We start from the raw sequence: 18,808 nt of genomic DNA on the forward strand, positions 1-18,808 counted from the left end.
TCTCTCTGTGTGGTCTTTTTAAAATCTCCTTAGAAGGAGTTATTTTTGAAACAAAAATCAACAATTGGTCATTGAAAATGTATATAAAAGTTTAAAATCTTTCTGTTGCTGCGTCACATTGTGAAATGTGTGCATAGATAGGTAGATATGATCCAGTAACTAAAAGCCTAATTAAAATTTGTTTAAAGCCAGGGGAGCATGTATCCTTGTTGACAGCAGCAGATCGATAGGGTAAGACAATAGCGTCCCATTATTTTACTTCCATTGACTGAACGTATTGACATTTCAGGTTTGCAATTGCCTCAGTGAGCATGATGAAACACTGAAATTCACAAACCAACTGGCTAGAGTGGCACATATATTACTGTATGTCATCTCTGCCGTCAGGTTACCTTATCACTGAAGCAGAATGGTAATGGATGGTAGCAGAGTACTTCAGAAGGGTTAGGGCTCTATCAGTTAAAAAACTGACACATGGCAGGTCTAAGAAGGATCTTTAATTACACGAAGAATTATGCAAAAGGGAAGAAGGTCCTTGCTACCTGCTGCTACACTTCAGAGTTTACCAGATCAGAAGCAGAAAGGATAACAACTTATTTTATGTTTCATATTTTATATACAAGTCCAGATATTTCAAACTTTTGCATCAAGCACACAAGTATATTTGAACTGAATGGCTGATTGGGTAATTTACCATATTTGTCTATGATGACATCTGTTTACCACAGCCTTGGTAGCTCCAAAGCACCTGCCAGACCTACACCTGATATGTAGATTGTGTAAGAAAACAAAAGACAACTTTAAAATGAGTTCAGTTTGTGTCTCTCTCCCCCTCCCCATTATTGCCTTAGGGTAAAGCAGAGGGGGTTATATATAGAAAGACTATTATGGTATTATGTATTTCTTCTTTTTCACCCATTATAAATAATATTGTATGTGCATATTTATATGTATGCATACATCAGTACATGTATATAGAGCTATCTAAGTATTTGTAATGACCACAAAATATATGCTATTCCTTATTGTTTCAAAATCTTTTAGATATTCTGCCAAATCTGCCTGAAGAATGAAATCTATCAGTGTCAGGGAGACATTGAGACAGAAATTAATTTAAAGCCAGCAGAGAGCTAATATGAAAGAGCCACTAGTGATTTAACTCATTTTAAAAAGTAAATTTAATGAAAATATAAAATGTACTCTGAGTGTGCCATCAACACAACAATTGTTGCTATTGAGTGGCCTGCAGATGCCCTTAAAGATGGTAAGGAAAAAACTAGTCCTTTATACCATTTTCATGAAAATGTTAGGTTTCTGATTGATCAGCAGGTGCTGTTGAGATGAAAGCCATGTGTAAATTTTTAGAAGGCCAAAAGTGTCAATTCAGAAAAGGAAAGTGATAAGAGAAAATGCAATCAGTTTTCCTGTTTTCAATTTGTGCTGGATTTGAAGAGCTGTTTTGTTAAACTGCTACATCTGCTCCAATATGAATATTGAACTACTTCCACTAAAAATAACACCCTATAATTTGGAAGCCACTGCAATCTTTTGTTAATGCAAGTGGGTTATTTAAAAAAAAATCTATTCTCCTGCCTAATGTGCATTTTTGTTTATTGGAAATTTTACCATGTGCAGATAAAGTGGTATTATGCAATTAGGACTTTATCTTGTTGGACTATAAAAATGGTATTGGTAGCCAAATAGCAGTACAGTGTTAAAAAGATTTAATTTGGGGAATAAATTTTATTAAAAACAAACAAACAAAAATACCTTATAAGACATAATTATTAATTGTTTGTCCGTTCCAAAAATATAGCTTTTACTTATTGTCAAGATGCCTTATGTAAAGTTAAGATATTCCAGAGACCAGAGAGCATTCTTTGGCTTATTTCACTCTTCTTATACCTGCAAATCTAAGTTTAAGCTAATCAAGGATGTTTTAGTTAATGGGGCTTTCAGTGCAACTTTTTCCATGCTTAAATAAAATGATTAAATTATGCTTGAGTGCTTATATACAAAAATGTTTGCTTCTGTAGTGCTGCTAATCAAGTGAGTTTTAAGAACATGGAAAGCACCTCACTGGTGGTGTTGGGGTTTTTTTTTGGTGGGGGGAGAGGCAGGAAAGGGTGAGCATTTTACCAGATATGTTTCTAGGGGAAAGTATTCCCTTTTTTGAGCTAATAAAGTGGTGAGGAGATTGTCTGTTTGTTTTTTGTTTTAATTATGAGTCTTAATAAAGAAGTGGTAATTCATTTTGGTACCTACAAAACCTCTCTTTTGTACTACACTTATTTGGGTATATGTACACATACTATATGCAGATATATACAGTACTAAATGAGAGATTTTCATTTGCTTCTTTATTTCATAGTAAGCATGACACAACAAATTATCTTCCACAGAGAAGGATACATGCCTCCTCATGCTTTTAATCTTAAAATGGGTTTTAGTTGCTGAATTCTGATCTCTTAGCCAGGAGCTCAGTTCCTGGGCATCATGGATACGTGGGAGGAAGGGTCTTGTTTTTGCTCCAGTTTGGTTTTACAGTGATATTTGACTGTGAGATTGAAGTGAATCACCAGGGTCACAAAGTGACCTTCAAAAATCTGCAAAAATTAAAACCCAGTGCTACCCTAGGTTCTGGTCCCTTATTTTATGGTTAAAACTGCGTTGTTTTATAGGTAAACATACCAAATACCACACGAACAAATACAGTTAAAGAAATAAATATGATTCAGAAGACTCTGATCCTATGTCAGATGCAAAAATATAATAGTTGCTTGAGAACACTCACAGTTAAACAAAAAGCCAGATTAAAGAAAATGAGATAGACTGACAAGATTTTGTGTGAGGTTAGTGTTTGTGTGAGTCTGAGTGAACGTCTGCTGCATGTTTTCTCTATAACTTGTACTCATGTGAGTGTGGGTGCACAGGTACACACACTCACTTATGTTGACTGAAAGAGATTGATATTTATTTATTTATAGATTCCTACAAATATAAAAAGGGGCACTTACCAAAAGCTCTAGGTACTGCTGACACACAGTACAAAAACAAAAATTAAAGAGCCATTTACACCTTCTACCTGACACAAACAAACATTCTGCTAAATACAAAACTCGCTTCCCTTCCCCTACCTGCAACAGATCTAATCCTCATCAAACTCCATCTTCTGTTGGATTTATATACATAGGACAAAGAAGTTGAGAACGGTAGCTCATGAAGACAAAAGGTCTGCTGGCTTTACTGCCTTGTGATCTGATACTGTCAGAGTTCATAAGCTAATTAAGGCGTGGCTTGGTTAGTATGTAGATGGAAGACCAAGAAACAGTGAAATGGCAGTGCTGACTGAGTTGATGAACCTTCCCCTCTGGAGACATTACGAAACTAATGCCACAGAACAGTATGCTTCTGGAAGTGCTGTCTTTCAGAAAAGATTTAAAACCAAGGTGCTCACTGCCTCTAGACATAAAATTACATTGTACTTTTCACACCAGTAGGGGGGTGTTAACACCATTAGATGAATTGGCTAGGATATCAATGTTTCCACAACAATTTCAACACAATGTTTTCCTTCACTTTCTGCCCTAAAATGTAGTGTAGTGTTGCTGTTCACTGTTAAACAGTTGCCACATTTCACTCCACCAATGGTAGGTGAAATAGTCCTTTTATGTTGTGCATATTTCAGTTTTTATAAGGCAGTTTGTGATACTTCAGGATAAAAGGCATCATATATATGCAAGATATTATATGCTCTTTTCAAGAATGTTAATGAAATTCACTAACTGTCTGTTTTTATAATTGTCCAAGTGGTGTATGATATTTATTTTACTGATTTATTAAAATTATAGTTTTCTGTTTCCATTTCTCTATCTTCTGCCTTGAAAATTCATCATCATTAAAGGGTATGCTGAGATACAAGGCCCCTACAAATAGAAAAATACAGTAGTGTTGTAACAGCAATATTACTGCAGCCTTCCAGTACACTCTTCACATCATGAGGTGTTTCATGATTTCTTCTTTTATGTCAAGAAGGCGGCTGATCTAACAGCACTTCTTTAGTTAGGTAAGACTGTGGCTCGTAAGATAAAATGAACCACCACAAAGAAAACATGGTAGTGATAATAGCTACTTTTGTTAATTAAGCTGCTATTATTTATCTAGAAAAAGATATGATTCCACCTAGTGGAGGGGAATTAATACACAAACAGTGGCATGTAACATTTTCTACTTCCAGTGACAAAATAAAAAATATGTGTTCATTTATGAAAGAGCCATTCTGAGCCAGAGAGTAGAAACCAGAAATTTTGACCACGACCTAGAGAGGTGGGTGCATGAGCAAAACGTGTTGTACAAGACCCATAGTTAGTTCAGTAGCTGCAGAAGGCTCTAATATGTCTGCCTAGCCGGGTGTTGATATGCAAATTGCATAAGGACTAGTCATTACCACCAAGTAGGTTCCCTTTGTGATTCATTTTATTTGAAGAGCTATAGACTACATTTCTTGCCTGACTGATGATGACCACACAGTCGCCTCCCTAGGTGGTGGTTCAAATGTCATGTTTCGATTCGCTAGGTCAAAAGACTTTCCACAATGGATTCTCTGCCTGAATACTCTGTTTTCTGTGTATCGTTCCCTCATTTGCCTGGGAGCAGCGGGATCAGACTGCTGTTTCAACGTTTCATCATGACAAGCTGGAATATTGAGTAAACTTGTCTGTAGCTTCTAGTAACTCCAAGGCTTACAGTGTTGTGTTGTTGAGAATCAAAGTGGTTAAGGCTTTGCCACCATATTTTTCCTCCCCACTGGCTCAGTCATATCAGTAGGATAAAATAAAATAAAATTAAAATTTAAAACCATGGGACATGTTTATACCCAGTTTGAGTGGCTAAGATATTGTCATAAAAATTCTCTTATTAAATGTTAGAATAAGGTTTTTGAACACTTAGACTGGACAACTTCACGAAGAGAGGTGCCATAGGCCAGTTTGAGCATTGCCAGCGAGATAGAGGGCAACTGTTGCCAGAAAATGAGATAATTAGAATGCTTCAAAATAGACGGAATGATACTATGGCAAAGGATATTTGGGAAAAGTGCTCCAACAGAGATTAAGGGAGAGCAGTTCCAATGACATCCAGGTGGAGTTTGCTGCCAAAGAGATTAAGGCATACGGGTGCCAGAAACCTGAGAGTGCTGCCAACAAGTTTATGGATAATAGCACCTGGGGGGTATGCTATCAAAGAATAGTGGTGCCAGGATGTTTTTTTTTTTTTTTTAATGATGGCATTGTTAAAAGTATTTAAGAGGAACATTGTAGAAAGGGGTTTAATTAGCAAAATCACAGACTCTTACGAAACATTGAGCCAGGGCTGTTTCAAGACCATGCTATTCATTATTTGAAAAGACCATCAGCAAACCATTTAATATTGGAAACTCGTTCTGAACCCAATGTCAAAGCAAAGTGAAGGTGAGCAAAGATAACATCCTATCAGTGACTACACACAGTAGCTTTATTTTTGAATTTTATACATGCTTTATGTGCACAATGATGAGCAAACCGCTGGAAAGAAACAAAGTTGAAACAGAATATATTGGTGCCAAAGTTACAATGTTTATCACTTTGGAGTTGTAATCTTTTTCTCCTATCAAAATGTGTTCTTCCAGAAAATGCCTAAATGCTCTTGCTTTGTTTTGGAGGTCGTCTCCATTGTCTCCTTCCTCCCACCTCAGCCCTGTGCTCTTATCAATATCCTGCTGGATTCATTTTGAGACTGGATCCAGATTTGTCCCCAGATGAGAAACATATCTGTACCATGAATTCTCATCTTTCTTAGGTTAGGTGGTGATAAATCATTAGCTCAGGTCTTAATGGAAAATAAACAATCCATCCCTACTGAATTGTGCATGCTGCACTGCATGTGATACTGAGGAATTATATATGGGTGACAGAGAATGTATGGTCATATAGTAATGTGTGCTGATACATTTTGGGTGACTCCCATTGACTTCAGTGGGGCCAGGGTTTCAACCATTACATTAAAGTCCACTTGTGAGGTAACTCCCTTCTCTTCATGTGTCAGTATAATAATGCCTGCATCTGTAATTTTCACTCCATGCATCTGAAGAAGTGGGTTTTTTACTCCGAAAAGCTTATGTCCAAATAAATCTGTTAGTCTTTAAGGTGCCACCGAACTCCTTGTTTTTGTGGATACAGACTAACAGGGCTACCCCTGATAAAAGTACTTTTGAGTAAGACATGGTCTAACAGATTGCAGAATAGTGTTTGTACAGCTACAGTAAACACAACTATAATAGGTTTTAGAGAGAATCAATTAATATCTATTACAATCTTTGAGACTTAAGGGCCCAATCCCATTCCCATGGATGTCCCTGGGAGGCTTTGCTATTGAGTTCAAAGGGTCAAGATCAGGCCTTAAAATTCCATCTGTCCTGGAGAGTGGATTCCCTTGAATAACTAAGAGATCCCAGTGAAAGAAAGGAAGAAAGGCAAAGCAAGGCGCTTCCATCATACAGGACAGGTGGAATTTTTTTGTTCCAGGACTGTAAGAACATCTTGAAGGAAAGGAACATTTTTTCATTTCTTGTGCTTTAAACATTTCCTGGAGCCATGATCCTTATTATATGGTAAGTGTAGTTTACAGTATGTAAATATATTTTATACGTCTGATATTCAAGTTTCACTATTTTCATTGCAACTGCAATATTAGTGTCCTTAGATCCTAAAGTGGGGTTCAGTGCTGTGCTGTCTGCCTTTGGAGAATTTGTAAAGGTCTTGATATTTCAAAATGGACATGTCTGCCTGAAGCTATCTGCCCTTGATAAAGCTTTTGTTAGCTATTTCTTCAGTTTTTAACAGTGAAGAGTAGCAGGAATTGTGTGTATACGAGCTCAAATATATGACTGAAAATGTCAGAAGGTGTCATAATGTCATATACATAAAGGCCCATTGCAATATAGCATGGTTCTGAACCACCAGTATATTGTGTTATATATTTTTTCTTTTATAAAGTGTCCACTCTCATTGAAAGTGATGCGATTTGAATTATGAAGATCACATTAGTTATTTCTGCCATATGAAATCCATGTGCAATCCCAGGGCCCTTACTCAGGAGAGCAGTCCCATTGTTTTCAATGAGACTGTTTATCTGAAAAAGGTCAGATTCAGGATTAAGCAGCTGGTGAACCATGCTGGTCTCTGAATAATGCCTATAAGACACCACACTGAATTGCTAGTAAGTAATGAACACCTTATAGTAACAATTTTACCTAAAAATAATATCTCTAGGCAGAAAACTTGCACAATAAAATAATTTCCTGTCTTTATTAAGAAACTCATTACAACTAATTTCTACCAAGAAAATCACGTTCACCATTAAAGGTACCTTCATCAAAAGGGAAAGACGTGTCAGGGTACTATAGAGGAACTGATTTTTTTTTTTTTTTTAAAGAAGACTTAAGCTTTCTTCTTTTTTGCGTATGATGAGATCAGCTGACAACAGCAGCAACCAAATCATGTTTGCAGCTGGGCAATTACTGTAAACCCTAAGATCTGTGACTATCAACCAGGAACACAGATGCCTTCAAAGTTCTGTTTTTCTTCCATGTGGAAGTCATTGGCATGGAACAGATGCCTTCATTTTGGAGAAACCAGCCTCTGGATATAATTGGTTCTCTCTTCTCTTGTTCTCTAGGGACAGTCTCTCGCAGATGAAATTAGATGAGGAAAAAAGACACAGACCGACACACACACACACAAATTACACAAAACAAGAGCTTTCATGGTGTTCTCTCCGTGTTTTATTACATGGAGCTGTTTTACAGCTGGGAGGCTGTATTTTCCTATTTAAATATATCCTGCATCCTTTACTATATAAACTGTGCAAATTAAAATATATATCTGGTCAAAGTCTGAGAGGGACTGTTGATAATTTAAGCATAATTGTTCTGAAGTAAGTCAAGTATACCACGTTCAAATATATATCGTTTTTGCTTTGGAAGTAGAATGCTGCACATTGTCGGGAAAAAAGGTTTTGATTAGCATTTCCTCCAAAACAAAATGTCAAATAGGCAAGATTTTTTTTTAAGTGCACCTTTTACCTGAAGAATACATAAAATCTATAGAAAGTACAGTATTCTAGTAAAAAAAGCCAGTTATCTGAGCATAGAAAACAGCTTATTTTAAGCTTCACATAGAGGGTATGAACATTACAAGAAGTATCTTTGAAGAACTTGAGTGGAAATGTTTTGTGGGGCACCTTAGGTTAAACCATGGTAGAATCCGTGAGTCCAGTGACAGAATACCTTAAGTGTCTGTCCTCCCCTTGATGTACATATCTAACCTAGGCTAAGGCTAATGGGAGTTAGCACTAAGACAAAGATGCTAGAACTCATTGACCTTTTACTTCTTTTTTTATTTTCTTGAAGCCATTTCTAAAATATTTTAAAACTTGCAATTCATTCTTATATTGATCTTTAGTTTGCAGTCCAATGTAATGACCAATTTTAATTACTATCTAGGAAAATGAAATTAACCTGCACCAGATGACAAACTATATATAGGATTGACATTCCATGATATAGCTCACGAGTGCTAAACCTTTGTAACACTAGGTTGTACTGGCAACATGTTAAGAGCCTGAGGGATGAACCTAATTTAAAATATATTTACATATTTTTGAATGAAAAGTGCACAAAATTATAGTATTTGCATCTTCTTTGATAGTTGAACAGAAATTGCTTTTTGAGTTCACTAGCAATAAAACCCAACAGGTTGGCAGCTTTATCCTCATCCAGCAGTTACAGGATAGGATATCATCTGAGTCTTAGGCCACATAATGGACACGATGTAAATTAACAACTTTAGCAGTATATAGGCAGATCGTGCCAAATGCAGAGTGTCTTTGAACTCCCATGGACTCCACTGAGGTCAGTGAGAGTTGGGGGTGCTCAGCACCTCACCATTATATCATGCTTTCCTATAGTTAGAATAAAGGCCACGTGCTTCAAGCGGAAACTTAAGTTTTAATCTGATCACACCACAGCTTTTTTTTGCAACTGTTTATAAAGAGGGAAGGAGATTAATCAGAATAGGGATTTCAGCTATGATTTTAAAACCCAAGCTGATTTTAAAAAAGGGTTTTATTGCTGCATTGCTGAAGAACTACAAATTATGCTCAAGGAAAAATTTAACCAAATGGTGATATAATCCTCTGGTGAAGTGTACTTAGGTGATGAAGGGATTTCTGGCAATAACTGAGAAATACAGTAATGGGTAACTGCATTTGATTTCTTTTGAGGTTGATTCTGATATGTGTAGTCTTTACATCCTATTAAATTTTTGAAAGATAAACTGATACAAAAATGATTTGCCAGGGCCAATGACTCTTCCTCTTAAAACTTTGGCTCAGCTTGTATATTGAGGGGAGAAGGGAGTAAGATAAAAGCATTGTGAATATGAGGTTAACCGAATTCATATAGAAGGCTCTCTCAAGTTATTGCATTCCTTAGAAAATAAATACATTTCGCATATGGTTAACACTGATCAAAAAAGTATTCTGTATGCCAGTGATTACATTCCCATCTGTGATTAAGGTTTTCTGTCTGCATCTGGTTTTCACATTATATTTCTGTAACAAGAATCCTTTATATGGCAGAGTTCACTCTCTGTATTTTGTATTAGCTGCAGCTTGAACTACTGCACGGATCGCAGATTTACACATGTGGTTTTCATTACTTCATACCATTGAGAAAAAGTAATATTTGTTTGGGAATGTATGTTTTCCACAATTTCCATGGTAATACAACATGTTGAGCCTTTTTAATAACAGTCTTGTAGGACTACAAATTGTTTGAGGCATTCTGCTTTGAGTGGAATTCAGCTTTCAGAACACTTTGCATGTACATTCTAGCAACAAGAGTTTATAAATCAGGAAGCAAAAAGTAACAACATATATAACCATACCATAGATTTATCAGAATACTATTATCACTTTGGAAAGTATAGCACATACAAAGGGTGTGCAAGGGGATGGAACAGAGAACTAGTAGGAAGATAAAACATTTTTAAAAGATAGGATGAGAGGATATGATTTTTAAAAGGAAGAAACTCAAAATACATTGTTTTATGCAGCAAGAATTTTTTAAAAAAAATTTCCCCCCCTACTTGATGAAAAGGAATACACTATATTCAGTAGATTCAAATAAAATGATATATGTTGCCTAATGAACATATTTGAACATGTTTATTGGGGCAAGATTAGTAGAAAGATGGTAAAAGATTAATTGTAATATTGTTAAATACAAAATATGAGATTAATGCTTCAAGTCTGCCATAAATCCAAATTTAGGTAATGGATGCAGAAATACCTTCCTAAACAGTTGTAGTCTGCCTGTGTAATTACAAAAGTCTCTCTGTAACGTGTGTATGATCTTCCATACTATATTTACTGAAATACTTAGACACTAGCACTATAACTTGGATTACAGATAACACTTCAAGCTGTTATCTTGGAGTTCTATTAGGCAATAATATTATTCAGAGTAAGTTTTTATATATATCTCTTACTACAGGCCAGATTTTTCTATCCTTATGCTGAGTAGAACCTTGTATCTTGAACAATCTCAGTGAAATCAATAGGACTTCTTGCTCAGTAAAATACTCCTCAGTATGAACAAGAGTGTCAGAATCAGGCCCTAAGTGTTCATTTAAAAAAACCTCACCTATAATATTGGATACACTCATGGAAATGTGAGGTGTTTTATATTAAGGATCATTTTAAAAAAGCATACAATTAATGTTAGAGGACAGATAAAAAGGGAACTTTTATTGCCTCTTAGGTAAATATGGTAACGAGTGCAGAGTTTGGTAAATAGCAATAAATATCTTTATGTAGAAGTAATTACTACATGCAAACTGAATACCCTAGCCATACTTCAATGGTTATTTTCAAAATGCCAATGTCAAAATGCTACATCTAAAGCTTAACAGTTGACAAAATTTGGGTCCAGTACTGCTAGGGTGACTAGATAGCAAGTGTGAAAAATCGGGACAGGGGTTGGGTGGTAATAGAAGCCTATATAAGAAAAGACCCAAAAATCGGGACTGTCCCTATAAAATCGGGACATCTGGTCACCTTAAGTCATGCTGTCCTGACATTTCATTGTAATTTTAATTGAAATCAACAGAAGTTTGGCTGGAGGACTGAGACCAAAATTGAGTGTAAACTCAAGAAAGTACTTTAAGTAGTAAACTTTTTCATTCTGTAAGTCTTAACTTTAAAATGTAAGGATTTTAAAAAAATATATAAGTGGTTATGATTTCCAATGTAAATATGAATTTGATCATTGGAAAATGGGCCCAGGCCAGAAGAAATGCTGGACCAGATTTTCAGTTACTTTCATGTAGGTGTGCCCAGAGCTGTATGCATGCCTAATTTATGTCCTTAGATACCTGATCTGTAGATGCAAATTGAAGCATGCATGTAATTGTGCGTGCCTAATTCTGAAAATCTTTCTGTCGTACCATAATTAGAAAGGCCTGTAAAACATAGCACTGTCTTGGAAAAGCTGACAATCTTAACTATAGCAATGCTAGATCTTCCTGTTATAATATCGTTGAATATTAATGATGAAGTATTTTAGTAGCCCAGTTTTGAGGCAGTTAGGGTGGTTTTTCAGAGGTGGGAGGAGCATGACTTTTGATCTCCCATTATTTGGAATTTGTTTACTCATAAGAAGAGACAACAGTGTTGTGTGTAATGTAAAGGTCATAACACATAGCACATTAGTTTAAAGGTGATTCTGTAGTGCATCTATTGGACCAGGTAAAGTATATATTATTATTTTATATGAAATATAATAGAAACACCTTTTTGAGAAATGAGTTAGGGATGAGATGCTGACATGTAGACTGTATTCGTCCTTTGTTTGATTACTATCTATGGCACGGACTGTTGTAAAGTGTTAACTTATAAAACAGCTTTTCTACAAATAATTAATAAAATTTAAAAGTACTTCCTTATTTATCTGAGAAAATGTGGGTAATGATTGCTTTAGAATGACAGCATTTATTTCTGTTCCTTTTAAAAAAAAAAGTCCTGCTGTTATGCAAATAACGGGGTGTGGTGCTTCAAACTGGCTGTGATATGTGCTTCTTTTTTTTTCATTTGTTGTTGTCAATAGAAAAGATTGATCTCTGGGCTGGTGAACATAATATCTGTCCCAGTCAGAAAAGGAGAGAGGAAATTAGCAGAGCGATTGGTGGAGAATGATATCTGTCAAAAGAAACACTTGGAGAGCACTGAGTTTAGTGATAGGTGACTGCCGGAAAAAAGGGAACTTTGAATTTTGTCAAGGTAAGGAAAAGATAAATATTTGATTTTTATAATTTACATACCTATTTTTAATTACCGTACCTTCCCTTTTAAACTGTAATTAAAAAAAGAAATTTCCCCTTACAGCCCCATATGAGCCTCCAAAAAGCCTTAATCAGATTTCATGTTTCATATTCGTGACTTTGTTTTAATATCATCAGAGAAGAATCCAGGACAAATGGAAAAATAAGTCAGCATTGCACTTTCCTAAGGCCCTGTCCATTCTACAAATTCAGACACCTCTGGAAAACAGTTATACAATATGGGTATCCCCTAATGCGGTTACCAACATGGCTTTAGCCAGGTTGTGAAGCATGGTTAAGGTCCCATCAACATTATGAATTGGAACAATGTTTGAAAACCGGGGAAGTGGCATCTGTAACCAGGTTTGCGGACATGGATGTATTTATGGTGTAGACAGAGTATTAGGCAAATACATCACAGAGGGAATCCGTGATAGATTTGAATAAAAAGATATTGAGTCTGGATAGTTTTCTGTTTCTGTCATGGAGTGCTTCTTGGTGTACTTAAAAAATCTGATATGTGTAAAACAAAACTTGGAGTTAAAGTGTGAAAGCTATATCACAATTCCAGTGTTTATTGTAAGTAAGAAATGGTATTTTCTGAAACAGTTGTCTAGAGAGCAGAATAACAAAATATTTATTAAATGGAATTTAAATAATTCTGGGTAAACAGGTAAGCTTTTCAGAATGGGAACCTTTCTTTGTTCAAGGAGATGGTGTAAAAGTATAGTATACAACAAGCATAGGCCTAAATCCTACAGTCCATAGGGTCAATGCTCAGTGGTTTCAAGTCTTAGACGCTTTAGTTTTAAATGCAGCTAAATCCTATTATGTCACTTTGCATCTCCGCTCTCCTCTACCCCATTACCACAGCTGTAATCCTTTGTGAAATTCATCCCCGTTCAGAGGGCCAACAGAAGACCATCATCACCACTTTAAACCCTAGATAGTATGGAGAGTTGGTGTGGGCTTTGTGCACTGGGGTAAATGCACCCTTTAAAATAATTTAAAAAACAGAATTGGGATTCTAAACTAAATTCTAATTCCTAGGTCAGTCCTAAGCAAGCAAGCTGCTTCTCTGTACTCCTGATTCCCTTAGCTGGCTTTGGAGGAAGAATTATTTCCCCTCTACCAGGGTTTCTCCTCCCATATATATTATATGTTTTTACTGCTATGTTTCTACTGTGAAAAGGTTTTCCCCACTATTTCCTCTCTTATCTTTCTGTTATGGACTTTTTTCACAGTGGAACAGTACTTTGCATACATCTTCCTCCAATATTGTTTTTATAAAGGATTTTTAAAAACAAATTATATGTAAAATTAAGGAGTTTCATTCCTGAAGTATACCACAGTAGCATTCTAATGGGTAGCTTCTTGTGGTTTATTGCTAATACAGCACAGGTAGGAGAAATGGAAATGTACTGCAAGGCAGAATGCATGTCTTCTAATGTGCTTCATTCATGTTGTTGCTACATAGTGGTGTGGCTGAAGTTTACGTCATCCTCATAAAGCCTGAATGATCTTGCTTTATGCCAATGAAGTGTTCTGACTGGATGGGGAGGATGTGAAATTAACCTCCTTTGCCACGGGTCAAGTCAGGCCACCAGTACAACTCCTAGTGTGTATGCATTTATGTCCATATAAAGTCATTTTATACCAGTGTAGCTTATTTGCCTTTCCATACAGTATAGTTAACCTGGTGTACAGTACCTCTACACATATGCAACTGGATATAGCTGCATCTACTCTAGGGGGTGTTGTACTGCTTTAACTATAGAACTTTCTAATGTAGACAAGGTCTTAATGTGTGAATACTAAAGTCTTTCATGGATAAGCTGCTCTGTAGCTACTTAGATAAGAGGCACATTGATTGGTGGTTAGCATTATTAGATCTCTGTAAGAGCTGGGATGCTCATCAACTGCTGAAAGCAAGGTTGCTAAATACACATGTATGTGCCTAACTGTAGGCACCTTAATTTGAAAATTTTGGCCAGTGACTTTAAACTTCCAGTAAATTCTGGGTTTAAATTTTGCTGAACAAGTTCAGAAGTTGGCCAAGAATGGAATCATATGTCTTCTGAAATCTAATAATGACCTTATATCATCTTTCTCTGGATAACTTTGCCCCAAAATGGCAATGTATCTAGCCACCTTCATCCCAGTTTCACAAATGTATGTAATACCCATTAAGGTTGGAAGACATTGCCTTTTCAGATGGAATGTTGAAGGGTATAGACATCATCTGGTTGCTCATGAAAAATAGAGATGGGCCAGGGACCAATACCTGCTGGTCTGTCTGCAATAACCTGGGTAATAATGTCAACGTTATAAAGCAAAATATTTCACTTATTGGTTGGTACTAAATAAAGCTAATAAAGACAAAATAAAAAGATGGTGGAGTCAAGTTAACCTCCTAAATGGCTTCCATTCCTTTTATATTTTTCTTATTACACTAAACTCCTTTCATTGTGATAAGCGTGCATCCTCACCCTTGGTTTTGCTACTTCACTGTCTTTTATTTATGTATTTATTTATTTTGCCCTTTAAAGTAGTAGTTGCTTACCTGCATAAATCTCTCTAAGGCTACAATTTAAATAAAAAGCCTTTAACATATAACAGATGTACAAGAGTACCTTGGGATGAATGTATTATAGATAGAGAACCATCATCACACCCCTTACAATCAGATTTTCATCTGTTCATGTGGTGCACACCTGTGGCTTGTTGGCATTATTCTTGATTGCAGTGTAGGAGATCTTAATGAAAAACAAAGATGGATGACAAGAGCACACATGGGTTATTTCACTCATCATAAGAAAGTCAGATTGCTAATGGGTCATTTTTGAGTGAGTGTGTGTGTTTACAGAAAATCACTGCTCATGACTTCCAAAGATACATTTTTCTATAGGTCAAGTTGATAGAACAGTTGTAAATGGTGACCATTCTGTTCAGCTTACTTTCTGAGCCAATAAGAAAGTAGTGGGCAGGAATCCAGCTTTTGAAGTACAGAGAAAATAGCCAATAATCTATATAAAACATTGGAGGGAGGAGGGGAAAAGAGGAAACTCAAAGAGAAGAATTTAATTTTGAGGGCAACGATGATTAGAAGTAGGAAGGGTAGAGAATGTGTGTATGTAAAAATATATATAGCATAAGTTCAGCATGTATGTCTGAGTGCATTTACTGTATATGTGAGTGTGTGTAATATAAAAATGGTTTTTCATAGAAATTCTAATTTGAAAGAAATATATTTTCAGTAATCTCTAAGGTGCAGACCGTTTGCTTTCACAAATTTATATCTTTATTAATAATTGAAACAAAGTGATTTCAAGTTCTTTTTTCAAAAAGATTTTCTGAGTTTGCAGAGGGGTTTTGTTTTGTTTTGTTTTTCTTTCTCTCGTGGTAATATACTAGGGCTCTGATAACATTAATGGGCTTGCCCCACATGGAGCTCTGAGTGTATTGTACCACTGCTCACTGATCCCAGGTCAGTGTGATGCGTGAAATCAATTTATTTGAATCTCTTTGCCTCTATAGGAATTTGGCAGCATGCCAGTTGTTTTCATTTAATGTTCTTTGTGTTCAACACAGACAAGCAGGCATGTTTTTGTATTCCTCTCTTTTGGTCTCTGTCTTTCAGCCAATATTCTGGTCTATGGATTTTCAAAAGAAGCAGGAATATGTTATGCATCTTTTAAAATCATTTTGTGTCAGCATTATTTTAAAATCATAGAAATGAGTTCAGTCACAAAGCAATCTCTGTGTTTATTACAGCAAGCAATTTAGAAATTATTAGCCAATAACTCCAGATTTTAAATTCTTTGGGGAGGAAAGAGTGAAAATATGGAGCCATTTTTCTAGTTTACAGCTCTATATGATTTATCACAGGTTCTCAAACTAAAACATCCCCAGCAATGATGATTAAATTACAGTAACTTCATTTTTAAAATATTGAACAATGGTTGGGCAAATCACAAAACACTCACTTTTCAAAAGTAATTTTAGTTAGGATGATGAGCCCAATAAAAGCATATACCTATAGGGTTCCTTCCCTCCCCCTTTGGGCACATAGTTTAGCACATTATCTACCTTCTGCTGCTGTTACAATTATATATAAAAGGCATGGGGATATCAATCGGAAAGTAACCATTTCTTTACCTTTTTTTTTTAAAGGCGGCAGCAAGGCTGGTGGGACTGTACAAGTAATTTAGTCTTCCTTAATTAGAAAAAAAATAAGACAGCAGCACACATTACCAGAGAGGACTCGTTGTAGAGCTTGGCATTGCAGGGTGGGGGTGGGAAAGAGAGAGAGAGAGTAGAAGATTCTGTTGATGCTCCAGGCAGTTCTTGCGGAAGTTGATATGCAGAACCATGGAGCCACAGCACCGGGGTCAGACTCGTACACATCAGCCCTGCTTCCTTGTTTAATTACCTGAAGAGCAAAACATCCAGGCTGAGAGTGTGTGAAAATCCAGTATCTCGAACAGCAGTTTGTTACTCTGACATCCTGCAAGGCCAGCCCTGTCTGTCCACAAACGTCAGGGCTGGTTCCTGACAGCAGGCTATCTCTGCCAGGCCTGGGTTCCTTTCATTCAGGAGGCATTGTGTGGAAGAGGGTTTGGTCAGGAATTTGAGGTTCCTGCCGGTGCTGTTCTCCCAGCCTGGACAACACTCTGACATATAGGCTTGATTTTTTAAAAAAAAGATTTAAAAAAATTGGCTCTTTTCAGTCTTTCCCTTAAAATTCTGGCATTGGTGTAATGCTGACTACAACAATAACAACAAAATGTTAACTCATTCATGTCTGGGTTTTCATTATTTTTCTTTTTGCCTAGATTTTTTTTCCCCTTTACTTAACTTATTTAAAAAATTATGTTTTTGAACTGAAATCCTTGGAAGAGCAGCACAATAATTTGAATGGGGCTTGTGCCATAAAATAAATTAAAAAAACTTTGAGAATGTTAAAAAATCTTTGCACTAGCCATCTTATTAATTCAATAAGAATATTTAACACATTGAGCTTTTCATCTCCAAAGTACTTTGCTGCATTAGTTTTATTCCATGTGAGAAATAAAATAAAGCAGGATATTTAATGGTGCATGTCAGAGCAATGGTGAGAGTCTGTCAGCACTTCCATTCTTAAAATTCATAATTTTTCCAGGAGTTCTAACTTAGTGTTCCATTTACAATACAATACAATAACTTTGGGCTAGTTCCTACTGTTCTTATCCGTACTTAGTAGTAGCTTTACCCTATGAGTTGTCCCATTGATTTCAGTGTAGCTACCCTTGGAGTAAGTTCTGATCCTGCAAATATCTAGGAACATGCTGAAACTTAAGCGTTTGCCAGATCAGGGCCTAAGGCCCTATTCAATATGAATAAGGATGTCAGGGTCAAGCCCTTTAATAGGACTATTTACATGAGTAAGGTGTTGGCCCATGGTTATGAAAACTTGCCAGAGCAATACATATAGCATACATACTTGCAGTCGAGCAGGCTTAAAATGTAAATATAAATAGATATATAAACTACTGTTTAAGACAGAAGTGGAAAGAAATACAGAGGGCATGAATCTGCTCTTATTTGCTCTGGTTTAACTCAAGTGATTTTCATGGATTTATATGGGTATGAGCAGCACTAAGTCCAAAGAAATCTTTGTGGTTTCAGATGTCTTTTCTCTACTCCTGTAACTTCACCATGCCTTCATTTTATTACACTGACATTTTCCAGGATTTTTACTCTTTTACTCTTTGCACACCTTCCATCAATGGGAGTTTTCCTGCATAGGGACAGCAGGATTCAGCTCTTTCGTGGGCTAGTGACATTTGGATATTTTGGTGAGTGGGGTGGAAATTGCCTGTGCAGTAATTTATTTTTTCCAAGTATTTCATTAGGACTTCTTCATGCAAATTTAAAGGCATACTGTGCTCTTGATGCACATGCATAAACTCCCATTAGCATGAAGGGGATTTACGTGATTCATCCAGAGGAAAACGTAGCCTTCAGTGCGCATACACAGCTGCAAGTAAATGATAGTGTAATGGGACCAAAAGAGTCATTATGATCTATTGTGTCACTAATCCTCCATCTAAGAAGGATTTGCAGGAGAGACTGTAACAAAAGAGCTGTTACAGTATATCAGATCGATAATCATGTTCTGAAGAGCTCTAAAATATGTACATAATCCCTCACTTTGAGAATCAGGTTCATAATTCTTATTTACACTAAGGTCCACTTACATTGCTATGGCAGTGTAATGGGCTTTAAAGTTGATGTGAGTTACACTTACAGCCAGTTGAAGGCCTCTTTACTCTGTCAGGGTGTTGTAAAGGAGCCTAAGTGTAAATAAGAATTGGGTTGTATGCATCTACGTGATTAAAAATGGAGCTGTT

General features: G+C 36.2%; 1 protein-coding gene across 7 annotated transcripts in view; it reads left to right on the forward strand.

Moving 5' to 3' along the window:
• RUNX1T1 (RUNX1 partner transcriptional co-repressor 1) overlaps positions 1-18,808 on the forward strand; it is a 145,914-nt gene that overhangs the window by 9,587 nt on the left and 117,519 nt on the right. For 3 of the 7 annotated variants that reach the window (XM_048841203.2, XM_048841202.2, XM_048841205.2), the window contains exon 2: positions 12,203-12,375. The exons of 3 other annotated variants lie outside the window; for them this stretch is intronic. In XM_048841203.2, coding sequence (XP_048697160.1) covers positions 12,288-12,375 — 88 coding nt within the window. In that variant the 5' untranslated portion in view covers positions 12,203-12,287. Of the gene's footprint in view, positions 1-6,560; positions 6,647-12,202; positions 12,376-18,808 lie in introns of all 7 variants that reach the window. One more of the 7 variants, XM_048841204.2, reaches the window with a different exon arrangement.

The sequence above is a fragment of the Caretta caretta genome, chromosome 2 (assembly GCF_965140235.1).
Source record: "Caretta caretta isolate rCarCar2 chromosome 2, rCarCar1.hap1, whole genome shotgun sequence".
In the NCBI taxonomy this organism is placed as follows: domain Eukaryota; kingdom Metazoa; phylum Chordata; order Testudines; family Cheloniidae; genus Caretta; species Caretta caretta.